At 36.1% G+C, this 27,721-nt stretch overlaps 1 protein-coding gene across 3 annotated transcripts in view; it reads right to left on the reverse strand.

Moving 5' to 3' along the window:
• The window catches only part of LOC106081838 (acyl-CoA Delta-9 desaturase), a 54,508-nt gene that overhangs the window by 3,972 nt on the left and 22,815 nt on the right, over positions 1 to 27,721 (reverse strand). For 2 of the 3 annotated variants that reach the window (XM_013244055.2, XM_013244053.2), the window contains exons 2-4: positions 9,688 to 9,992; positions 1,172 to 1,508; positions 915 to 1,100 (exon numbers count right to left, since the gene is read on the reverse strand). In XM_013244055.2, coding sequence (XP_013099509.1) covers positions 915 to 1,100; positions 1,172 to 1,508; positions 9,688 to 9,988 — 824 coding nt within the window. In that variant the 5' untranslated portion in view covers positions 9,989 to 9,992. Of the gene's footprint in view, positions 1 to 914; positions 1,101 to 1,171; positions 1,509 to 9,687; positions 9,993 to 10,526; positions 10,636 to 27,721 lie in introns of those variants that run through there. The other variant, XM_013244052.2, reaches the window with a different exon arrangement.

Consider the following 27,721-nt stretch of genomic DNA (forward strand, 5'->3'; position numbering starts at 1 on the left):
ATTAAAAGCCACGAAAACGGATAATTTGCTGGGCTTTCCCTGATTCAGGTTTTGGCTGATATGTGTGGTGTTCTGCAGGAAGTAGGTACGAATTTAACGAGATCGGTATTTATGACTTTCCTTGTTCGACACATTTCTCTGGTTTGAGAATAGGGATAACCTAACCCATTTTCCATACCTCAACTACACCTAGGGTAAAGATAGATGGATTGATGGTGTCCGTCAGGTATTTGACTCCAAAATTGACCTAGATGTTTGTGCATTAGCATTGATATTCCATCAGAGCCCATAGGATTAGATGCTTTGGCCACATTTTGCCTTCGGTCGCATCTTCGGCTCCGAACAACTGTGGTTTCTCGTTGACTGGGAAATGCCTTATCCTATCTAGAATGTGTCTTTTAGCAATGTCGCTCAATTGGTGCTCGATAAATTGCCTTTAAAAATGGTCTGAACACCTTTCCGTGCCGCATATCTGCTTTCCATTGGCAAGCCAAATAGCCTTAGTCGGTAAATATGTCTGGTTTAGATGTTGTTTTTAGGAAAAGGGGCGTTCCCGCAAACGCTTGGACCCAAACATGGATATTACACTCATTTTCTACTACTAAAAACCCTTTTCCATATAGCTTATGTGACTGAGGTCCTATCATCCCTTTTGGTGAGGTCCGACAGAAGACTTGATCTTCATGATTGACTGTTTTTCCAAGTGCCCTTATGATTTTGTAGTCCGACCTATCAAGCATGCAAGCAATGTTAATGTATTTGCCAATTATACCAACTAAGAGAGAAAAGGTATCTCCTCTATTCCCCAATAAGATGTTCGAAGGAAATTTTTCCATTTAACTTATGTTTAGGAATTATTTCGTACAATTTTAGGTCTACGACTCTTATAAAAGATATTTATAACCAAAGCTTACTTATCATAGGGTTTTCCACCAAATTTATGTGCAGCACTGTTCACCAACCAGGTAATGTTTAAAATGAAACACCAACGGAACATGGTAGCTACAAACCATGAGTTCACAAAAGTTTCATTCCAATAGTACATAGGAATCATTGTGGGAATAATGAAACATAGCACTGGCATCAACAGCATATAATATCTATGGGCAGAAAATCAAAATAGATTAGAAATCGGCTCTACTTGTTGTTATATACAACTTCTAATACTTACTTCTTTTGGAACATAATGATGGGATCAGCTCTCAAATCTGACAAATCAACACCTTTGCCTTTGGCCTTAACTTCGGGATGTTTCTTGCACAACAGCCAACCAATGTGTGAGAAGAAAAAGCCACGAGTAGCATTGTGAGGATCAGCATCGGTTTCCGAATATTTATGATGGACACGATGATCGCGGGCCCAATGATATGCGGCATCTTGGAATGCAATGGTGTTAAAAATCATCAACATCAAACGCAATGGCCATTTAGCTTTATATGATCGATGGGCCCATAAACGATGGGCACCGGCCGTAATACCCAGACCGGACATAACATACAAGGCGAAAGCTAAAAAAAGAAGGAAAACCATTTTAACCTTTAATACAATCATGAGGAAAATATTTGTATATGAAAGTACATTAACTAAAAAAATTTGCTAAAGGAAGTAATGCTGTTCTGTGAGGTCCACCTTAATACATATAAGCCTATCCTCAAATAATATTTTGCAAGCTCCCTTTGGGAAATAAGGTCTTTACGATGTTGAGGGGAACATTTAACATGATGTCAATATCATTGTTATAGGCGAGCAGCATGTGAGGTTTTCATTGCTGTTGTAGACAGTACCACTTTCATTTTTTTCAAGCCATGTTATTTCTGCAAAAATACCTGTCTGAGCCATGCGATACCATATAAGTACTGCTATTTCTGCCTGTTTTTCTTTTCAATATGCTTAATAAATTGTCAGTCTGTTCCACACACAAAAGCGTACTTGCCAAGTGATAACAATAACGATCAATGTTTGTTTTTTAATCGTCACTTATTGCCACCATAATCAAACAATTTAGCAAGCCATTAAAAAGAACACTGAAATTTCAATTAGGTACATTTTTGATTTATGAAATAGCCAGGAACGAACGAGCGGACGAAACTCAATTAATTGAGTCTTGAATACGTAAACAAACAACCACCACCAACCAGGCTTGATGTCACAAAATTTGTATTTAGTCATACAACCGCATACAAAATTACCTCTAATGAGGAAATTAGTTAAAATAGTAGCAAAACAGTGATTTTCTATGCAATTATTTTCAAATTTGAAACTAGTTACAACATGTTTCCCCAAATGAAATATTGTATCAAGCAAATGTATTTGAATTAAGCCTAAAAATAGGCAACACCATTGGATGAACAAAAATGCTAATATTTCATTTATAAGTATAAAAAAATTAACACAAATGAATGCTGGACTCTTTAACCAATTTCTTAGCATTTTATTGGAACATTCATTTATTAATGCCTATTTATTATTGGTTTGTTTCTTAAGTTGTTTGTATGTTCATTCATTGGAGGCCACCGTAGCGTAGAGGTTAGCATGTCCGCCTATGACGAATATAGGCGAGAACAAATTTTCAGCGGCGGTTATCCCCTCCTAATGCTGGCCACATTTGTGAGGTACTGTTCCATTCGGTATGGCCGCCATGTATAAATTTCTCCACAAAGAGGTGTCGTCGCATTGCGGCACGCCGTTCAGACTCGGCTATAAAAAGGATGCCCCTTATCATTGAGCTTAATTTGAATTGGACAGCACTCATTGATATGTTAGAAATTTGCCTCTGTTCCTTAATGGAATGTTCATGGGCAAAATTTACTTTACTTTGGAGTAGTACATATATATGTATAATGCATAATGTAATTGCTCAGTAGGTCTGAGGGCTTCACATAACATATGTTGCAATAAGAGACGTGTTTTCTTTTGTTGTTTTGTGCGCACTTACATATGGAAAATTGCGCACTGAACATCTCTGTTATCTGTTATGAGCTTGTGAAAAAAAAAACTAGATTTTACGGTATTTGTTACTAAGTCTATTGGGCTATACTGTAGCTAAGTTAAAGTTAGAATAGATTGAAATCACCCTCTTTAAAAAAAATAAGTCTACAAGCGCAAGAAGTAGAACTTCCGTTTCTTACGTTAAATAAACCAATTCGTTTTAAATAGCTCTTTAGTTGACGAATATTCACAATTACCAAATCTGACATCTTTCACAAAAGTGAAAGCGTAAAGTGGAAAACTATGCCAATGGGGAGGTCACGCACACAATTCGTTTTCTATGATTTGCTCTTCTTTGACGTTTTTGCACGCAGCTTCTATTGAAATTGACGTTATTTGCAACCTCTTGGTATGTTTTCTTATCAAACAGTGACCCATCTTCATGACATACACACACAGTTATTAAATTCAATTAATAAAAATAAGCAAAAATTTTAAAAATTGGCATATGTATGTGACATCTGTGTGTGTGCCAAAAAAATTATATGTAGATGTATTCGCAAAATTAATTCTTTAAAGTAAAGTTTTTGACATAAACAGCATCATGAGTGTTTCACTAAAATGAATAGAATAGCAGTGTTGCTAATACTGCAATTGAAGACAATTGCGAAGCACTGCCGTAAATATGGCAATTAGGAATATTTTCCCACGGAGAAATTGCTCTCATATTTATGAGAGATGTTTAAATTTCAGGCTTAATGATCTGAGGCTTTCTATTGTCAGCTGAGTTCTGAGAATGACGTGTCATAGAGCGCCATTTAAAGATAGAGGAAAAGTTTTGCGAGTATAAAATTACAGACAAATAGCGACAAAATTCATGACTGGATATATAAAGTTAAACTATGTTTTGTTTTTATGGCCAAGATCCGAACCCAGATTAAAGCGTCATATGAGAACACACTCACTAAGGAGTCACGGTATATTTTCATAGAAAATTATTATATTTTCAAAGAAAATTATTATATTTTCATAGAAAATTACTATTGGGTTGCCCAAAAAGTAATTGCGGATTTTTCATATAGTCGGCGTTGACAAATTTTTTCACAGCTTGTGACTCTGTAATTGCATTCTTTCTTCTGTCAGTTATCAGCTGTTTCTTTTAGCTTTCTTTAGAAAAAAAGTGTAAAAAAAGTATATTTGATTAAAGTTCATTCTAAGTTTAATTAAAAATGCATTTACTTTCTTTTAAAAAAACCGCAATTACTTTTTGGGCAACCCAATATATTGTCATAGAAATTTTTTTATATTTTCATAGAAAATTATATTTCCATAGAAAATTATTATATTTTCATAGCAAATTGTTGCCAACGATATTGTGCGCATATCGCCCAGTCACAACGAAATCGAAATATCGGTAACCTGCTTAACCTATAAGGCGGCCGAAGCCGGTGGACTACCAGCAGTACTATTTGAGGCCAGACGCACGATTTTGATAGAGCTCATGCATTAGGTTGTTTGTACAAACTGGCTAAAATACATAATTTCATGGTTATGGAGGCAATTACAGTAGAGTTATCGCGCCATTCCACCAGGATCATCCCTGACCTGCGGTTGCAACAGATAAAAATTGGAGGAGGATGTCATTCTCTTGGCAAGCCATCAGTTCAGGGATCAGACCACCTTCCCATAATGCTCACCGATTTCATAACCTCTGCCGCCGCTTTGGTGAGCTGCTTCCGTCTCTGTGAGACATATGTGTGTAAGTGTTACTGAGAAGAACTTTTGAGAGATTGGCAACCTCCCACTTTCTACCAGCCGGTCGAATACCATAAGTGCTTCATAGCTTCTCGGCACAAGTAACTGTAATCACAGACGAACGTGATGGTATTCGCTGCTCCTATCTAGCTCACCCCAGAAGCAGGGAAGTCAATAGTGTGGTCAATGGACATAAGCAGAATGTATGACTAGAGCACATGATGCAATCAAACTTAGGCTCGGCTCGGAATAACAATGAGCACCGCATAGGTTGGAACTTTTAGCTTAGATCTGTACCGGTCTACAGGTGGCGGATAGTGAAATGCGGACATTCAGCGGTATTGAGTGGAGAGGATCAGTGAGAGGACGAGCGGCACCGGCTTTTACTTAAATACTTTAAAAAACCAATGACCATCATGTTTCCGCGGACATTGGTCCTTTGGATCGGAAGGATCTTTGCGAAGAATACTATCTTCACAGGTAAATATGTGACTACAACAATAACAACAACTGTGTTTTATTGTTAAGTCACTTTCGAATACCAACAGAAGGGATTACAGAAGCTCAAGGTCTTTTGGCCACGTAACAGTATCTAATCCGTAGAGATGCGCTCGGTTATTCAACCGTTCATTTTTTAAGCATCCCTAGAATAACAGGGCCACCGTAGCGCAAAGGTTAGTATGTCTGTCTACGACGCTGAACGCCTGGGTTTGAGTCCTGGCGAGACCATCAGAAACAATTTTTCAGTGGTGGTTTTCCCTCCTAAATGGTGGTTTTCTCCTTTCTAAAGTCATCCACTGCGCCAAGTTGTCCCAGTTGCTGAGCCCAAAGATCAAACCTCAAAGTTCCAGCCAGTGTGGTGCTCACAGCTATCGCGTGCCGGACACGACCGCCGTGTCCAGATCTAGTTGCAGAAATATGGCCGCTTCAAACCTCGAAATTCCAGCCAGGCAGGACACAACCGCCGTGTCCAGATCTAGTTGCAGATATATGGCCGCTTCAAACCTCAAAGTTCCAGCCTGTGTGGTGCTCACATCTATCTCATGCCGGACTCGACTGCCGTATCCAGATCTAGTTGCAGGAATATCGCTGCTTCAATTGGAGCGCTCCATTATGATTCTGCAGTAAGAGTAGTTGGTTTCTCCGAGCTTGTAAATAGGTGATTATTGTCATGGGGTCCTGTGTTGTCTGCAGGGCAGATATTGGGGATGGTATCGTCTAACCTTGAGCGATATGAGTTCAATTTGCTACACTATCTAGATCTTAATTGCGCCAGAGCAACTCACATTTTTCTAACCAGATCTTTCTCATTATCTGCAATGGATGGTGGGAGTCCACGGAGGATTGTATACAGCTAATATGATGAGGTCAAATTGGTTACAGTATTCCGATGAATTTCCTGCAAGCCTGTTCTGTATGAGGAGGGTATATATGGATTACTGATAGTTCTCGAATAGTGTTCTTGAAAAGTAAGTCGGAAATTGGACTGACTCTTTTGGTCGCAGCTCAGGAGATATTGTTTAGTAGTTGATGTTTGCCATCTGCAGGCTGCCAGTTATGGTTCTTAGGGCTGTGTTTTGACAGATCAGTATGTTTTTCCTCTGCGTACTGCTCACTCTTGAGGTCCATATATAATTCACTACTAGTCAGCCATAACTTAAGTGCTGCCTGTCAAAAATATAAGGATTTTGTTTTTTTAACCTTATCGCAGATTGCAGATGGCGCAGATGCAGCCCATGATGACGATAAGAGGCTGTAGAGGGTCAAGCATAGGATCTCACTTGTAGTTTGAAGATATCCGACACCAAATCATCAACCAAATTTTTCACTACATAGACAGCGGCAGTCCGCTATGACGCTGAACGCATGGGTTCGAATCCTGGCGAGACCATCATAAAAAAATTTTCAGCGGTCGTTTTTCCCTTCTAATGCTGGCAACATTTATGAGGTACTATGCCATGTTAAACTTCTCTCCAAAGAGGTGTCGCACTGCGGCACGCCTGTGTTCAAATCCTGGCGAGTCCATCATAAAAAATTTTCAGCGGTGGTTTTTCCCTCCTAATGCTGGCAACATTTGTGAGGTACTATGCCATGTTAAACTTCTCTCCAAAGAGATGTCGCACTGCGGCATGCCGTTCGGACTCGGTTATAAAAAGGAGGTCCCTTATCCTTGAGCTTAAACTTGAAACGGACTACACTCATTGATATGTGAAAAGTTTGCCCCTGTTCCTTAGTGGACGGTTCATGAGCAAAATTTGCATTTGCAGACAGCGGCAGTACGTTAGCAGTTGGATGTAAAATTCGTTAGCGTATTCCGACCTAACACTAACCAAGTTGTAAGAAACTCAAAAGTGGAAACTGGGTCCACAAGTCACTAGTGCTAACAAAGAATTTTTTTTTGATTAAATATAAGGTAACTGCGCGACCGTAACTGCGCGACAGTTCCGGTTTTGAGTCGCCCACCATGCGACACGCAGTGGATTAAAATTCAGATTTATCAGAATGCTGCGCCAAAAACTGCGACGGGCATCTCCTCAATTCTTACGTGGACGGTCATCTTACGAAGGTTATCTCTTCACATTTTATGTGCTTCAACATGTCTTTTCTACTGGCATTAATGAATTGAAATTTCAAAAAGACATTTACAAAATTTTATTTAAGTTAAAAAAATTCTAAGGAACATTTTGTAGTAATTTAGTGTCAAATTCGAATTACCTACTTTTTTTAAATAACATTCGATTAAAGCTATTATTAAATGTCAGTTCGTTCTATAAATGCAAACAAAATAATTCCCTTGAATGGAAACCTACTTTGCAATAATAAGCCATTAAAAATTAAATCTATTATACGATTTGAGAATAACAAATAAATTGGGTTGTCAAGCCTGAGGAAGTCCATAAAACTTTATATGGTGAAGGTTCTTCTTATATGACGATGATAACCTTTGATGGCAGACAAATGTACTTGCACTCAAACCAACAACAGAGATAGGCACATGGCGTTGTTGTTTTTTTTAATATTGTGCAAAAAAAAGCGTTATCATCCCTGATTTAGAATTAAGAAGATATGAATTTAGCATAACTGCCAGAGCTGTTCCCCTTATAACGAAGACCAGACTACATGGAATATAGCATAAATTACAATTATTTAATATTTAATTGATTATATGAATCATTGAACTAAAACAAGGTTTTTGCAAAAAAAAAATTACATTCATTTTAAATATTATTTTTCAATGAATGATTGAACCAATATGGTCGTTATAGTTTATAAATATTTCCATAAATTAATATGAGGAATTAGCTATGAATGATTCATTTCATGAATTAAGGTTAACATCTAAATGAAATAAGGAGCTTTCTTATGCAATTGCCCATCATTATTATGGCAAATTTCCTATAGAGATTAGCCTTCTTCCAAGTATAGGGAAAGATAGTGTTTGATTTTAATTAAAATCTAAAATTCACTTCGAACAAATTAAAATATTTCCTTGATTTATTTGAGGAAGTTTTATTACCTAGGAACTTACGGCCAGAGAATAAGTGTGTGGAATTTCGATTTCAAACGAACCACAAGCTGTATGAATTATAGCCCGACATTTACAAAGTTAATCCCATTTGAATACAACACCTATTAGGGTTGGACCACGTTGGGAGAAAGGGAGTATAAAAAAAATCACTTGAAATATGATTGAGAAGGATCTACGACATACTATTGTAAATTACGTTGCTAACGAAAAATGATCAATTTAAGGGTTTCGAATATGTATATTAGGCGCGGCGTACCCTTCAAGTGGTGGAGGATTTCGTATTTTGGAGACTGCAGTGGAGGCACGGATATTCAGGTGGCAATAAAGACTCTGGCCCCTAGTCATGGGAGGACGAGGCTGACAACTGTAAGCTGTCAAACTGTGCAAGGCCCGGACTATTGAGGGAATAGCAAGGCCCTGGAGCTTGACGAAGATAGCCACTTCCACATGCAAATATGTGGCTACTTCAACAACTAGAAGCAACAACAGAAACGGTTTTATTTAAAAATGCTTATGGAACTGACATACGTATATATCCCCGGCACGGGTTTACCATGAGCAACACACAGATTGAAACCTTGAGCTCCGATCTGTATGATGCTTATCTTTATCACGAGAAGCTGAACTAGGAGCTATCGTCTACAGGTTGCAGATAGAGAAACGTTCCATACGAAATAGCTGCAACTACAGTCGCGGACAATCAGCGCTATCAGTGAGAGCACTGAGACTGCAACCGGGCTATATTGGATTTTGCATAATTGCTGAGTGCCTGTGAAGTTCGATATATCAGGGCAAGTTATTCATTAACCTTCATGTTCGAACGGCGTTCGGTCGTATTAATCGGAAAACCTGGTTTCAAATCTTGACGATAACATCCGAAAAACAATTTTTAATGGTGGGTACCCCCTCCTAATGCTGGCAACATTTGTGAGACACATGGCTTAAATTAGAAACGAACAGCTTTCATTGCACACTGTATCTTAATGTAATGTTTGTGGGCATATTTGAATTTGCTTGTCCACAATTTTACTCATCTTTCAGCCACTTATCACGCACGCAAGTAACTTTGCTGTTAAGACTTTTTACAAATTTATTTTTTTTTGTTAATTTTCATCATCCTACCACATTGTTTTCTAAGTGCACCATAAATGACAATGTTTAGCTAAACTTGATTTTCTTTCCCAATCATTCATTCCACCGGTATTTATGAAGTGGGGTAACACAATGGTCTCGTAGGGAAATATTCAGCCATATGTATCAAAGGAAGCACGAAAACCAACCAATTGTTAAAAACTAGAATATCCCCAGGGAACAGGCTCAAGTAATATTTATTTACATGCAGAAAGTACAGGATTTTATGTGACACTCAATTTTAACCTCAAAATTACCTGCAGATTCATAACAATTTTTTATGGACCCTAAAGAAAACAACCACAAAAAATGTGTCATTCTATTCGAATTATTGTAACACTTACCAAAAGCGATGGTCTGCCATTTGGCCGAGGTAAACATTAGATATGCTCCATACAACGCAGCAATGTGTAGATAACCAAAGGCTATAATGTTACGCCATACCAGTTTCATTTTACGTTTTTCAGCCTTTTTCAATTTCTCAATATCTTTGACCAAACCTCCATCAATGGTTTCGGCATCCTGTTCGAATAGCACACCAGTGGTGGCTTCATGTAGTACTTTGGGATTTCCGCCATCGCCTCTGGCACTGGCCAAAAGTGATTCGGTAAGGGCTGGTGTGGGGGGAGCTGCGTTTGGCGGCATTATGCTAAAATAAAATAAAAGAGAAACGTTAATAAGTGCAAATTTTACAATACGAGTATAAAATCTAAATTTGCATTGAAAAATGTTGAATGAGCTAATTCTATGTTCCTGTTAAGGAGTGAGGTGGCGTAATGACTTAATTGAAATTAAGTCGCATATTGTTTTCGCAGAAAGACAAAGTATTTACACGTTTGCTTTTACAGTAGCCTGACGACAACTCAATTGAAATTGCGACGACAAGAACTCTTGGAAATATTTACATATGTCCTAGCAAACTATAAGCTGCAGCAAGGTGGTGAAATTCAATACAATTCAATTCCTAGGAAACGCAATTCTATTCCTTTGATATAGGAGAGTACCTTCTTTTCTTTGCTTCCTTCCTACTTGATGTGGAAAAAGTGCCAGCCAATAGAAAATTCCACTAATTTATCATGCACAACTTAATGGACAAAATGAATTAAACGAAGATTGTATAGCGGCAACGAGCGATGTACAGGTACATCATCCAGTGAATCTATCGTTTCTTTATTTTACCTACCCCTTGTAGTCTTATTTAGTCCACCGGTTGGTATATTCGAGCACGCTCTTACGTCGTCCACACGTCCAGCTGTCTGTTGTTCGCCTGCCTGCCTGTTAGTGGTGCGAATTCGAATTGAGCTAAATGAAATCATACGATGCAACTATAAACAACTTTTATCAAATGACGTTAGCTCACAGTCTGTCATACATACATACATACATGGGCGAATGTCTACGACGCCGACGACGATTGTGCTGGAGATACCACAAAGATGCCGGGAGAAATATAAGCGGAAAAACAACAAAGAGTATCAAAACAGGGTAACCACTAACATACAAATTGTATTCGAATCATGACAATACCATACAATAAACAAACAAGTAAAAACTTGCAAAATTCGGCGCGGCCGCATATTGGGAATCCACCACCATGGACTCTATTAAACATTTTCACAGATGAGCTTAGTTGAAGGGCACATGTGTACTTAACGTACAAAATGCCCGCCAAATTAACCAAACATATAAGATTTTTGGGGACGTAAAAGACTAGACGGATTTGGACCATACTTTACACAAATATTGGATGTCATGAAAAAGCCATATACAAAATTTTAGCTAAATCGGATATTAAATGCGGCTTCTAGGGGCTTTTATAAATAAGCTCTATTCAAATCTGAACCGATATGGTCCCTTCGCAATCCCCAACGACCTACAACATTAATCAAATGGAACAACATTAATCTGTGGAAAATTTCAAGGGGCTTGCTTTATGCGTTCGACCGCTATCGTGATTTCGACAGACGGAGGGACAGATCGACTCGGAACGTCGAGACAATCAAAAAATATATACTTTATGGCGTCGCAATTCGTTCTGTTATAAATGGAATGACTAGATTAGTTTACGCTAGTACTATAGTGGTGAGCATGGCGAAACAATTAATCGTTTGTGCAACAATCATATGGTGCAATCCGCCATCTTTTCATCAAGCTGATCGACGTTTTGCCAAGCCACACAAAGAAATTTGTGTGCGCGTGTGTACATGAGCAGATAATATGCGAGAAAGAAGATAACAACAAAGAGAATGCAAACAAAAATCTGACATCTTAATACCGTCAAACATGACCGGCTGCTAACAGCGGTCCACCTTTTTAAATTCGCCTAGTGTGGTGGGTATAAAAATGTTGAGTCTTTTGAAAGGTGGTGGTTAATGTGGCACTCACATGAATGGAGTAAAGTTACAAATTTATGTCTTTCTTCTTTTGTAAAACAAGATTTCGGGTTACGTATCCAAATTTTGGGTTGGTTTTCTATTTTCCCTTGCGAGTTTATAAGAAATGTAGCGACATAACTTCCAATGATATAGAAAAAATTTAGTTTTGGGGATCTGGATGTACTCCAAACTGCACTAAATTTTGTGATTTTAAAGGGACGTCGCAAAAAAAAAATCCAAAATTTTTTCTACATCATTTTCAGAGAATTTTTTTCGCTTTTCTATTATTGTGTAAGTGTAACATACTTAATTCTTTTAAATCGGTTTACAAATGAAGCGATTTTGACCATACTTATTCAAGCGCCTTGCATTATTCCTTCGAAAGTTTTTCTTTGTTCTATTGACATTCCTACTTCTGATATTCAAAGCTGCAGTATTTCTAATTCTTTTGGAAATCTTAGTTCTCGGACCACTGGACCATTTTCTATTTATCACTGTCTTCCATTTGGATTTCTTTTATATTCTTTATTTTGTTTTATGGCTGGGGAGCCAAGTATTAGGTAAATATAATAAAATATCTCATTATGTTAAGAAATTAAATTGAATTTATTTTCTGTTATACTCAGGTTACTGAAATGTTTGTATGTAATTATATATTACATATTTGGTTAATAAATCAAATGAAAGTTAGCGTGCTTTCGACAGACAGTCATGGTCATGGCCAAATGTCAAGACGATCAAGAATATATATACTTTTATGGGTCTCAGATCAATATTTCGATATGTCACAAACGGAAAGAAATTAGTATACCGTCATCCTATGGGGGAGGGTATAAAAATAGAAATTCATTCATAATTTTCCCCAATTTATGTGCCATGGAAGTGTTTAAACTTAACATATTCAATGATATTCTATATTACTTCCCAAGATGTAGGAATAGAACAAACTGTGTCACTGTTAAAGAACATAACATGCCGTTGTTTTAGAATAACTTCCAATTTATTTTGCTGGGTTTATCAACCTAATGGCCCATTTAATTTTTTTGAAAAATAAAAATCGCACATTTCTAAAGAACATTTAAGGCTCTCCGAATAAAGATTCTAACGCCGAATATGAATTACAGCCGTCGGCTGTTATCGCATTAAGCACTTGACAGGCCGAAAATGAAACACGGCTAGTAGTTGTTGTTGTAGCAGTGTGTTGTACACTGAGGTGACAGCCTTGCCAAAGAAGGACTTCATCGGGTCAACCGACCGCCATGGGATTGAAACACTGCTAGTAATAGTGGCAAGCTGCTTTAGGGGAGCAAGGTCATTTTGTTGCATAGACCCGGTCTCTGGGCGAACATTGTATCTTTGTGTTAATATTCTTTACATATTGCATATTTGTGACTAACCATATAACAACATTTTGACAATTTTAAATTTACCCCACAATGCATGTTTGCACAAAACTGTAGTGGCAACACTGGTTTGTATGTATGGATGGCCGAGTATACTCATCGCATGTTGATTTCAGATTTTTTTTTTTATTTCATGACACGATGGGTATTTGCAAAGTAAAGGCTGAGAACCAGAAGAGCATTGTTGGAGAACTCGAAACTGGCCATGTGGAGACGGAAAGCTGACACAAGAGAACAACCGAAACAAAGAGAGCAAGAGCCAAAAGTTCTAGAGTGGTGATAGTGATGGCCCGATACAAAGCAGCTGATGTAAATTTTCGCATGAGTGAGAAATACCGGTATAGCTTGTGTGTGGCATATTGGTATAAATGGCTCAAAAGTATATGGGTTACGTCAAGAACTTTTAATTACACGTAGTGTGAAGGAACTAATTTGCCAATGAATAAAATATGGGTAAGTGGCAAAGAAAAACGAGTAGGGGAAATAAAAGTTGGGACAAAATGAATAAATAATAATAAGTCGACAAGCCTAGGCACCCCAATTGCGTCGAAAGTCTATTTTTCACACTGGCACAAATTCGATTGGTGATAAAACAGGTCGCTAGATGATAAGTTTTATGCAACAAGAATAATTTTTGCACCAGCTTCATACGAGGTCAGCTTTTCCATATATGTAAGTATATATGCTATTTCTGGTACCTGATAACACAAAGCTAATCGACCCAAGGTAATGTGTAAATAATTTTTATTACTCCTATTTACCACATTTTAAAAAGCTATTATTGCTGAGAGAGGTGACATATCACATAATTAATGAGAAAAAAATCGAAGCATTCAGAGCTAAAAACCACAATATATTGACGTGTCGAGTTCTTTACCATGGCTTGCAGTCGGCAGAATATACTGCTTTAAAAATGCTAAATGAAAGAGCAAAATATCTGAGTATCTCGCCAGACAGAAAATTTAACCTTCAATTCAGCAATGTAAAGCGCTATAATACTGTTGTCAAACCTATAAATATATACATATGTATATGACGTTGTAGTTTAATGGACGGGTCTTCAAAATCCACTTACTTAATAAGCATCTCCTCTTAACAGGAGGCTAGAAAAACTAAAACTGATATCACACGATATGTGCGTTACATACGCGCGTCAAATTCGAATAGAGCGCGCTCTAATCGGCATGTATCCTCCTATGAATTTGAAGATCGTTTTAATCAAAAGAGTTTCATATTTATTCGAAAATCCATTTTTCATATTAAATTTTTCGTATGAATAGTCTGATACTACGTTATTTTTACGGAAAAATTTCCGAAAATAGTTCTTTCGGTGGTTTGACAAGGTTGATTTTTTTGGGTTTCTTTGGCCAAAATGTTGCCATTTACATATAAAAAAATAATATGGCATCAAACAATTTATCAGCTGCTTACGAGCATGTGTACACACAAATGTGAGTGTATGGGTCGTACTGAAATTCATGTATTTTTTGTAATTTCAACCAAAACCCACCCCTTCGTAATTAATATATATTGATAGTGATAGCAACTTTACAATTCATCTGTTCTGTGACCGAGCCTGAGATGTGAAAGGAAATGAATGGGCAAAAAATCTTACAAGACTTACGATTCTAAGGGCATGTCTCTAATGACTTACCACCTTATTGTTTAAGGTGCTTCTAATGAGATACAATCTGGTTTTTTTAAATAAAGACAAAATTTTGCCAATTTTTTTTTAGTTGTACAGGAATTGGTAACACGAATGACAAATGTGGTTTAAATTTCGGAATCCAATCCCTTTTGTGCGAAATGACCAACTATTGTCTTGACTATTGCTCTGTCTGTCAAAAAGCGAGTTGAAAGCTGCACGAACGTGGTAAATTTTCTAACATCGTTCAGACGACAAACATTTCTCAGTTAAGCAATATGTATACTCCCCGCTCCCCCGTCGATTTCATAAGGGTCTTATTATCGGGTTAACCCGAAGCCTTTCGTGTCGACGCAGCCTGAGTTAAGTGAGCTGCGAATGCGCATTTAACACTGTGCAACAGCGAAACGGCCGGTAGGACGGAGAAAATCCTGATTGTGAAAAGACGAGGGTATTGCTGAAAGGAAATTGACAGGAGTTCAGTAATGCTTTCGGTATCATAACGAGACACATAGGACTACGAGCTCACTTATGCAAAATCGGTGCGACAAGTGATAACATATGTAGTGCATGTGGGAAAGATGATGAGACATTTTCCTATGTCATTGCTCGGCTTTCGAGGCTAACAGATACCGACACTTTGAAGAGAAAGGTAAGAACAATATATATATGCCAGAATGGATGGTTCTTTGAATTGGTAACACTCGTGTCAGCTACGATGATTTCAATATTGGGCGACAGATTGAGTGACAAAAGGTCTGTTCGCGTACTCTTCCAGTAAAGATTTGCAGAAGAGTAAGAACAGCCCCTATTCTCTTTTGCTATTTATTTGTATAAAACAGTTGGTTTTCAAAAAACATTTGTACGATGCTGCAAATTGTTGTTGAGAAAAAACCTCCAGCAGAAATTTGCAAGCTCCCAGCTATCAAACTCCCAACATTTTTTTTTCACTCAAGCAGTCTCCCGCTCTTTTCTGCTGGCAAATAAAGTATGCGAATGACTTCCAGTAAAAAATTGTGCAAATTGTGGATTCAAATTCCGACGTGAACATCAACAAATTTTTTAGCAGTGGTTATCCCCTACTAATGTTGGCTACATTTGTAAGGTATCCTACGGCACGACGTTCGGACTTAGCATAAAAAAGAGGCCACTTATCATTGAGCTGAAACTTTAATCGGACTGCATTCATTGATATGATAGAAGTATCCTCTGATTCTTAATGGAATGTTCATGGGAAATTTAGTAGTAGTAGTTTAGTAAGTATTTTGCATCGATCAAATGTTCGGGTCATTTACGGCCTTATTCACAAAACCTAATGAAGAATTACAGCACCTTTACATTGAAATTATTTAAATCTGGATTTAACTAAATCCAAAAACAAATCCTGTCCGTTTACACTTAGTTTTTTGGGGATTTAAGCTTGCGTGCGTATACATGAATGTGCATATCGCACACAACCATACACAATTCTTGAAAATAGTTGCATATTTTGGTACTTTTATCGATTATTCATTCATAAATCCCAAAAATGGGATTTATTTTTGTATAGTAAAATCTGCAAAAAAAACACTGGATTTAGCACTTAAATCTCGAAAAGGCCATAAATCCGGATTTAGTGGCCAATGTAAACCCCCGTTTACACTGCTCATTAAATCCGGATTTAAGGCTCTCGTCAGCTGATTTTATAAAAGGAAAACAGATGATCGAGCCATTAAATCCGTATTTAAAGAGCAGAGTAAACGGGGTTTAAACGTACATTTAATTAGGTTTTTTGACAGTTTTATAAAGGAAGTCATATAAACATTTTTTGAATCTGTGTGTAGTTAGAACTGTAAACTATATATGAATCTCTTCTTGAAGTTGGTTGTATAAGTTTTTCATATCCAATACTCTCCCGCCCATTTTTGTGCTCCCCCTCATAAATAGATTCGCTCATCACAAAATCATGTGTTTTGTTCGAAAAAGCAACAACAACAATAGTAATAACAAATAAAAACACACGCCATATGTGTGAGAATATGGGAACAAAAAAGCAAAGCATAGAAATAATCTTGAACTTGATTTTGGCAGTACTTTTTATTCATACATACGTACTGTTTGTCGAGCAAATGATTAGTTTCTATGTCAATGCTCTATGCAGGCAGTCTAGATGACAAGCAACTATGTAGGTAATCACTACCGGCGGCGTCTAACCCATCAGTCAGTCACTAAAGCATAAGCATGCATGAAAACAAATCAACAAAGTTCCAACAACTACAGCGGTCAAAAAAAGTATTCATCATTAGCAAAATTGATAATAAATTCACTTATTTTGGGCAATTGAAGAAAATTTTAAGTAAACAAATAATGCAGTTTTATGCAATAGTTTATTTTTCGTAATATGTTTTAAAATAAATTCAAAAAATAAATTTAATTAGCGCAAAAAATGCAATTTTATATAATAACACCAAAAACAGAACAAAAAAAGTATTCATCATTGATGTGCTATCATCAAAGTCAAATTCAAATATTATTTGGGAATCCCCCTTTTCTGTTTTATTTAGTAAAGGAGGCTTTGCCCTTGACAGCAAATATTTAATTTCATTGAAAATTTAGTTTTTGTCAAAATGGGTCGTAAGCAAAACGAGGTTTCTGATGAGGTAAAAGTTTTGATAATAAAACACCACAGGAATGGTTTAACTCAAAAAACTATCAGTGAAATATTAAATAGACCACGATCTACTATACAATCCATCATCAGAAAGTGGACAGAAACGAAAACTGTTGACAATAAACCAAGATCTGGTCGACCAAAAGCACTTTCAGTTGGAGATGTGCGTTGGCTAGTGCGGCAAGTTCAGAAAACTCCGAAGACAAATGCGACCATTCTTCGTAAAAACACTATGGAATATTTAGGGAAGGAAGTTACTACACAAACAATTCAAAATACACTCAAAAGGCATAGTTACAGAGGAAGAACTGCACGTAAGAAGCCCTTTATAAATAAAATAAACCGAGTGAAAAGGCTAAACTTCGCAAAAATGTATGTAAAACAGCCCGAATCATTTTGGAAAACAGTCATTTTTGCAGACGAGAGCAAGTTTAATCTTTTTGGGTGCGATGGAAAGGTCATAGTGTACAGAAAACCAAATACAGAGCTTGAAGAACGAAACACAGTTGCTACTGTAAAACATGGTGGAGGTGGTTTAATGGTTTGGGGGTGTATGGCGGCTTCAGGAGCGGGAAATCTTGAAATTATTAATGGAGTAATGGATCATAAGTATTACATTGACATTTTAAAGAGGAATTTAAAAGATAGTGCTGTAAAACTTGGGCTTGGTAATAACTTTCAATATTATCAAGATAATGACCCCAAACATTCTGCTTTAAATACCAAGATGTGGATGCTGTATAACTGCCCCAAAGTCATTAAAACTCCTCCTCAAAGTCCCGACTTGAACCCAATTGAAAATCTTTGGGAACATCTCGAACGCAAATTGAGAACGCGCAATTTTTCGAGCAAGAGTCAAATGCAACAGGTGATAATGGAGGAATGGACTAATATAGACCAAAATATAACCGCTAAATTAGTCCAATCGATGTCAAACCGTTTAAAAGAAGTTATAAGACGCGGTGGTCGAATAACAAAGTATTAATTTTTTTAAATTATGTTATTTATTTTTTTGTTTTTTTGCAATGATGAATACTTTTTTTGTTTAATTTTTTGTGTTCAGCTGTAAAATTGCCCTTTTTGTTCCAATAAATACTATTTTTTTCTTTAAAAACAATGAAATTGTGTACATATATATCACACAAGCACTACTGCATCATTAGTTTAATATGTTTTTATTCCAATTGTCTTTTGTAGACTTATTAAAAAAAAAACATTGAATGATGAATACTTTTTTTGACCGCTGTACACACTATAAAAAAAGTAAAGTGTATTGAACTATCGAACAAACTGTAAAGCGAAAATCTGATGCGTAATCAATTTTGATTTAATGATTTACAATATATTTAATGATGAAGATGTGCGCATTATAGCAAACCAAACTCTTCATGCTCATATTTTGCATATTGTATTGTATTTATAATCGCTCAGACAGACGTTGTCAAAAAATGTTTGGAGTCATCAACACACGAAACCAATAACGGTTGGAAAGTTGAGAAGAATTCATTATGAGCACAAACACTCTCATGCATATCCGTATATAAAACAACAAGTTCACTATGTGTATAGCAATGATTGAAATAAAAGCAACAACGCATTATTGTTCTTTTATTTTGTTTATAGTGCATACATACATACATGAGGAGCTAACAGACTAATTGTGAGAAAAAATACACAATAACAAATCAAATATGTCTATATGCTCACCACAAATGTATACCAACAAAACATATGGTATAAACAATTCGAAGTTAAAGGCAAACATCTTTTGCGGATTATTAAATTTGTTTAAAGAATATTGACAATAAATGTTGCTTTTAAAGAAGGTGTAGAAGCCTATTAAAAAAATAAAATTTTCAATATTTGTATTTGCATAGATCTTTAGCCATTAATTAAGAAATAAATAAGTGTGATTTAAACACAATGATAAGATTTTAGTGCGACCTTACGATTTATTAGTAATTCAAAAAATAAATATTCTTGTGTTTGTAGGTCAACGGCAAACACTTTGTATATCATCATGCATGTGGATAGCGCATTTGTTAAAATGTGAAAATAAGTGCCTAAGGACAGGTCACAAAGAACGTCTCCTCAATTTGGATAGCAACTGTTGGAGTATGCCATCAATCTTAGATTGCACCTCCAAATAGTTCGTGTTGGCCCAAGTTTTTATCATAGAAATCATGAATTTAATATAGGACGAAAGTTGGACGTTAGAAATCTAACGACCCATATAAACGTGTAACTAACAACGACTGTGGCACAGGTGTGGATTTCTTTTAATCAACCATCGTTATATCTAAATGTCATATACAAGTACACATTATGTTTGAATGCCACATTATATTCTATCAAAAGAAAACCTGCTGAACGTACAATCGATACCAATGAGTTGTGGTCAAAATGTTAATTGTTGTTGCACAATGGCAATAACAGGACAAATGGAAATGAATACAGAAAGGCAGGTTGCGGTTAATAGCTCTTCCTACATATACATTATTAATTCCTTCATCACTCCCAAGGCTTAGGAGCACAATGGTGACACGTGTTGAACTATTGGTTTTCTTGATTAAGGGTTTTTAGTTTTTCCTTGCAATTCTGTTTTATTAAGTACAGGCGAACTCCTACCAAATTATTACCAAGTTCATACTGGTCTATCTATTGACGGCTCATTGTATAGTTTACAACTCACGAAAAGTATTTGCTTCTGAGAAGAATTATTTATTATGGAGATTTAGCATAATAGTGTGATTGAATTATATTTGGCTGGGAAATCACAACCGGCTAATGTTGGCGAACTCAAACACTTCAAAGTAAACAAAATGTTTGTGTATCGCGCCATAACTCGTTATATTGATACTGATGACGATATCATCAGTCAAACTCCGTAGAGGTGGTCAAAATAAACCGTAAAAATATCTGTAAACGAATTCTCCATGTTGTTTTAACGACATTTTTTTAATTAAAAAGCGGTAACAGAAAAGTTAACGAATTGGATATTCGGTTGCCACTTTTAACGATAATCGTAATCGTTAATATAAACTGTTTTGGGTAACGAATAGAAAATCGTCAACTTAACGACGGAAAAATTATTAGGTGTTTACTTTAACGATAAGAAATTTAATTAATCACAGTGGCTTTTGAGTATTTTTCCATTGATTTTTCTCAAAATTTAGGATACGGGTGCTTTTCATAATATAAAAATAAAACTCCGCAAAAATTTTATACGAATAAATATTAGTATTGATAACACAATTTCACACATGATCAATAAATCGAGTTTTCTCTAAAACCGAGTTTCAAACTATTCGAAAATTGAGCTGTTTTTAATAAACCGGTTATTTAATTTTTCAAGAAACCGATTAGTATAGTCAGCTCAAAAATCCGAACTGGTCACCCTAACTTTTTCAAGTAATTGTGCACATTTTATTTACATTTGTTTATGCAGAGTTTACATGGCAAAACACAGGTGTATGTATCATTTGTACACATAACCATCAGTCATGGCTGAAAAATCAAAATCATTTGATTTTTTTCGATGAATGGCGTCTATCGATTACCGTTATAAAGAAATGTGTAATCATTAATTGGCAGATATTGAAGAACACGTTCTGTGTCAAATAAAGTTTTAAAGGAGAAGTAAAGCATGAAATATTAAATAAAATCAATGAAAAGAAAAAATCGATGTACCATTATTGGCACACGATGATTACGATCATCAGTGCCGTCTAAAAGGGCCATACGTTTTTAAATGAAAAAAAGCAATAACGATTACTGTTAATAAAGGGAGGATTTGAGAATAGCAGATTCGTTTTAGCAATCGATATATTTATCTACAAATTTTATTAACGGTTTTCGTTAAGAGTTACGTAATTGCACCACTGAAATAGTTCGGCACGGATACTGAACATTGAATGCCCACGTGGAAGTAGTTCGAAATGCTATCCAAGAGCACGTACTAGCATTCTGATTTATCTAAACTTGTATTACTTGTCTATCTAATAATTGATAAGTTCATATACAATATATTTGATATGACCTTACTAACATATTTCCTACAATATCAATGCTATATTGTTTAACACCACTGTGTTTTTTATATTTTGCTTTGCAAAAACACTTCAAACATAGTGTTCTTCAATTTCTTATTCGCTTTGTTTTCGATATTTGCTTGGTAAACCAAAAGTTATAATTATTAATGGAATATGGAATTAGTATGGGTATATTCGTCCAACCAACCAGTCAGAACCTGCCAGCCAACCAACCAACCAGCCATTCATCCATCCATATTGGCAAATTCTCATGACATTTTTTATTTGTTCATGTTCTATGATTCACGGACTTTGCGATTTATGAACCAACAATGAATAAATATTTTGCAAAAAAATTGAAAGGTAACATGATTCATTAGAAGAGGGCACTACAATTTGAAAGAAAGTAATTTCAAAATAGATAAAAGAAGGAAAGTTTTCATAATTAATTGTTTTAGGAAGTTTGAACTTTAAACCATCGTTAGATGAGATTTTCTTTGTTTTTTTTCTGCGAATTTTTAAAAATTAACAGAACTAAACGAAAGGTTTCACAAAAACCTATGATATCAATTATCGACAAACCAATTATAAATATTCAGACATAATTAAAAAATAAAAAATCTGTTCTCAACAAAAATTTCTCATAAAAAAGCATTTTTTTATATATTTTTGGCATTTACTTTTTTAGTTCCAACATAATTTTGACTTCAATAGGTTATTGACCGCATTTAGGCGATTTCTTTTTGTTTTTTCTTTTAGAAACTACCAACTAAAAGGCTTGCAAAAACTAAAAAGAAATCGTTAATAACCTGATAACAAAGATTAAAAATGAATGAATGAATATAATGGCAAATTTTTAAATTGGAAAAAAAAATTTGCAAGAAAAATGGCTAAGTTCCATGAGGTTTAACATTGGGCTCCCATCATTCTGATTAAAAGCAACAAAGTAATTAGTCGCCCCGGTAACCGGGTTATCACCAGAGGACTGGTTTGTCGCTACCGTGGTACCACTATGGACTAAAATAATCTAAGCGAGTCTGTTTAGAAAAAAACCCGCAACTCTAACTTAACATAAAGTAGATAAGTTTACACGCGACATATATTGAAGAAAGAAAAGAATGAGGGATCTAATGAGTCAGGGCTCAAATTGAGTAAACGGATTATATGTATGCATTACACTATCCGCAACCTGTGGACGAGCTACCGGCTCGCAGCTTAGCTTCTCGTGAAAGCAAAGAACACCGCACAGATCGGACCTCAAAGTTCCAGCTTGTGTGGTGCACACAGCTATCTCGTGCCGGGTTAACCCATTGTTGTTGTAGCAGTGTGTTATACACTGAGGTGGCAGCCCTTGCCGATGAAGAACTCCATCGGGTCAATCCGGTACGAACAACCGGCCGCCATGGGATTGCTGGCACCCATTGTGAAGGCACAGTAGCACAACAGCAAAGTATTTGCTGTGCTTGCAAGAATGTGGTGAATTTCCAAACATCGTGTTCCCTGAGGAGAAAAATGTCCCAATTAAGCAATTCGTAAACTCTGAACATGAACGTGTTTACATAATCGAGCGCACATACAAAAACTTGGGACTACGTACGGCCATCACCGAAGTATTTTTTCCTCATCAGTCTATAAGGCAGCTATATATATATCGAAATATGGTTCCACCTATACCATGCCTGATCCGGACTATAGGATATAATATATAATCAGTTCAACTCACTTTTCCAAATATCAGCGAAGTCATATAATAAATGTTTTTTGGGTTTAGAACTCAAAATTGTGAGATCGCTCTATATGGCAGCTTCATCCAAATATAGTCAGATCTAGATCATAGTCGGTTTGGATATCTTGACAATTAATACAAATCACTGTCCTAAATTTCTGAAAAATCGCGTTAGAAAGCCGGCTTTTATAGACTTATATGGTAGCTATATCCAAATATGGCCTGATCTGGATTATATTCAGCACAATTTTTCAACCATGGCTGATGGTTATTTTCAACCATGGCTGATGGTTATGTGTACATGTGACGATACGACAAATGGAGCTTTTAAGGGAGAGAAGCTTAGAAGAACTAACCGTTTGCAATTCAGCAAAGTTGAATTATAAAAGCAAATTTTATAGGCTAAAGACCCAAAATCGGGAGATCGGCAGCTATATCCAATTATGGTCCGATTCAGACCATTCAAGAACTTATCCGTTTGTAAAAAATACGGAACTCGTATTAGATCAAACTTGCGCGTTTTCCTCTAATTGCGGTCAAAACCCAGTCCCTATATTAATATATACATAGTCTTCATATAGGTCGAATCCTCAATACTTGACTTCTAAAGCTCAATGTTTAATTCGATTTTAATAAAATTTAAAACTACAAATTTCATTCAATATTTCTATACCCGTCGGATTAATTGCATTCGATATATATTGGATAATTCATAATTATATCGAATGGTGGGTATTCAAAGTTCGTTTGGCATCATTACTTATTCAAGTTGATTATAACATTATTGATGTTATACAGTTAAAGGGAATATTAAAGCCGACCTTTTTTTTGTTAAGCAATCTAGTTATATCACTTTGTTTTATTTGCTGCATAATCTCTGCTGATAATTTGCGGTAATTTTAAAACCTTAGACTATAGCAAAACTAAAGTTTATCTATCTGTGTGTTTACGTTCATGATTCACCTGCATAGTAAAAAGGGGTATTCATAATAATTAACATTCAATCTGTTATCTGTACTTTGGATGCCGTTCAAATCAAATTCATAACTCATTTAAGCGCAGTAGACTTTTGGACTCCTTGTATGGGTGGGCATGAGGACGGACTTGCTAAATTCTGACAACTCATGCGATAGGATATCAACATAAATTGCTACAAATAACTAAATGTCAGATTTTAATCACGAAATGAAGGCATTTATTGGTGATAGGAATTCATTGAATTTTCATAGCACAACTGCATAAGTAAAATATGTATAAATACAACAGAGCGCATGTAAGCAACGAAATGGAAATTTTGCCATATATAACTGAGAATTTTGCAATTTTGAGTTAAACCTCTCTTGAGCTAAACTACATGTGAGACCAACGACTGAATATGTACATGATCTTCTCATCTTTTTGTGTCTGTATGTGTGTACGGGTATAACACAAGCTACTGTTGTTGGGCAGTCATTTTGATGTTTTAAGAATCTTAAGCACCTGCCGCGTTGTTGTTGCCTGACATAGATTCTTGTGGCTTTTTGTGGATTTTTGACGGTCAACTGGAAATTTCAACTCAGTGCCAACATATTCATTGGTTTACTGGCTGTAAGAATGCAAGAGAATTAGACCCTTGTTGTTATTAGTATGATGTGACCCCTCTAAGCTTTACCATAATTAACAAATATTTAACCATTATAGGTAAGTATGTATGAGTATGTCTAAAAACATTTGTTGTTTTATCTTCATAGACATATGTATGATTGCTAACACTAGAATGTATCGAAAAACAAGATTCTGTGAACATTTGTATTTATTAAACAAATTAACGGTGGTTTTAACGGTCACTATTTGCAATTCATTTGTGCATAGTATATCTCAAGTAGCATGAAAAAAGGGTGTTGGCTTTAACAACGGACAAAGAGACCGCCTTAGCCCTTCTGCCTCATAAATAATACAAAATAGCGCTGGAAACAAAACTGTTTTATAATGCTTTGGTGTTTTTTTTTTCGGTCAATGTTATTTAATTCGCCGGCTAGTTCGTGTAGTAGTAGATACGCCTAGTAACCTTGAAATTAATGCCGGAAGGGAATATATAATAGCGTAGAGGTCAAAAAACTGGATGCAGTTGAACAAAATTTTGTTAGTTTTTAGTAAAAATCAAATTTTATTAAACGAAATTAAAATGTTGCTTGAATTGAAAAATTAAAAGAAATAAGTCAGTATGATGGATTCAGTTAAGTAATATTTTGGAGAAGTCAAATGCGGCGGTTGAGTGAAGTTTCTAGCGGCTAACAAAGTCAAATAGATTAATCGGCAAATTTATATCCGTTGTCATTTTGTTGTATCACCTCGACATATTGATTTGTGACTCCAGTAAGTACATACATATATTCTTAATGTAAAATTTTGTTTTTACTGAATTCTACTTTCCGGTTACGGTCGACAGACGTTCGGTAATCGTTTGAAAGTGTTTTCACAAAGCCAAACAAAACAGCTGACACATTTTCCTACATTTACAGACACATTTTCCATGTTTACGAGAGCATAACCAGGCCTTAAGTCTTCTGGGCATTATAAGTCAATCTAGCTATGTGCGTCTGTCGAAATACGCCTATGACGCTCTACGCCGGGGTTCAAATTCTAGCGACATTTGTGAAATACAATGCCATTTAAAAACTTCCCCCCAAAAGGTGTCGGACTCGGCTATAAAAAGGAGGTACCTTATCATTGAGCTTAAAACTTGATTCGGACAGCAGTCATTGATATGTGAGAAGTTTGCCACAGTTCAATTTTTATTTCAAGTATGTATGTTTATGCCTTCCAATATCCATACCACATCACTGCCACATAGTTATAGCCTCTATATAAACCGATCTTGGGATTTGAGTTTGTGAGTCTCATGCGCTTCAATTTTAATCCGAATTAGATGATGCTATTTACCTTTATAGGCCTACATTTCTTTACAGGCTCATCTGAACCATATTTGCTGTGCGTCTAATGTATTCATTTTCATAGGAATTCGCTAAACACTGATGCTTTTAGGGTTCAAGAAGCCATCTCTGAGGATCGGCTTGTATGAGGGCTCTATCTAGCCATAGAGTCCTCATACAATCAGAATCAGATCTCAACAATGCAGATCCATCTTAAAAACTAGGTCTCCAGGAAATACATTCAAAACACTAGGAAAACCGGTATCTTATGTAATTTTATTATGTTTGGAAGCCACCGTGTCGAAGTTTATGGCTTCCTGGCACGGGATGGTTTTGAGCATTACACGGGTTCACAACCCAGAGCTCCGATTTGTGTGGAGTTTATCGTCATTACGAGAAACGCGTAACTGCAATTGTAGTCGCGGATAATAACGATGTCGCGTGGAAAGTCTCCGTAAGAGGTCGGGCGACAAGACGAATTATTGACGCTTTTAAAAACCAATGACCGGAACGAGCTTGCTCTCCTATGAAGCTTGACGAGGATCGCTATCTCCACACACAAATGTGGCTACGACAACAACAACAGCAGTATTTGGCTTGTCTGTTGATGACGCTAAACGCCTAGGTTCAAATCCCGTCAGTAACATCAGAAGTATCGGTGGTTCCTTTATGAAATGAGGTGGGCGTGGCACATAGACTGAACGTCTGCATATGAGGCTGTAAGCCTGTGCTTGAATTTTGCCAAGAAATAAAAATAAATAATTTACAGTAGTGGTTATACTTGCACTATTGCTGATGATATTTGGGAGGCATTCATAATGCGTGGTCACACTGCATCACGCAGTTCGGGGCCGTCAAAAAATTCTTTTATGATTGAGCAAATCTTGAACTGAACGGTGAGTTCATTCGAAGACGAGTTTGTGATACCCAAGCGAAAACGGGTTTCGTTCGACTAAGCCGAAATCTATATACTCTCTACCATGGATCGCATTTGCCAAGTTCTTTGTTCAGTTTCTATTTATAGGCAGACAATTAAAAGTGAAATGATAGGTCATAACAAGTAATCCCCATAGTGCTCCAAACTCAAATCGAGAGATTGGTTTATATAAAAGCAAAATCAGGTTATTTATCAATTCGGGCCATACCTGGCATACATGTTGAAAGTCATAGTGCACAATTCAGCCAATTGGATAAAAATTTTTTCTTCAAGAGGTTCAAGAAGTAAAATTGGAAGATCGGTATATACGGGAGCTACTTATATCGAGTTATGGATCGATTCGAATCAAAATTGATATAGCTTTTGGAAGTCTGATGAGAAATCATGGTGCAAATTCGGATATAAATTGTAAGAAGTATTTGTGTAACATTTGGAGAGGCTAGCTTTACTTGTTCAAAAGTAATCGTACTTTCGACAGATAGGGTTAGGTCGAGTTAAAATGTCATGTTGATCAAGAATATATAATTTACGGTGCTTTAACAATACATCGAATGTTGAAAACGACTAAATTCGTTACTACCATCCTATGGCGCTATATAAAATAAAGCTTAAATGCCGGTAATTACAGCCACACATACATAGGTATGAAAGTATCGTCCGACTAACAATAAAATATAAATTTCATTATTTAAACACCAT

This window comes from Stomoxys calcitrans, chromosome 2 (genome assembly GCF_963082655.1).
Source record: "Stomoxys calcitrans chromosome 2, idStoCalc2.1, whole genome shotgun sequence".
NCBI lineage: Eukaryota > Metazoa > Arthropoda > Insecta > Diptera > Muscidae > Stomoxys > Stomoxys calcitrans.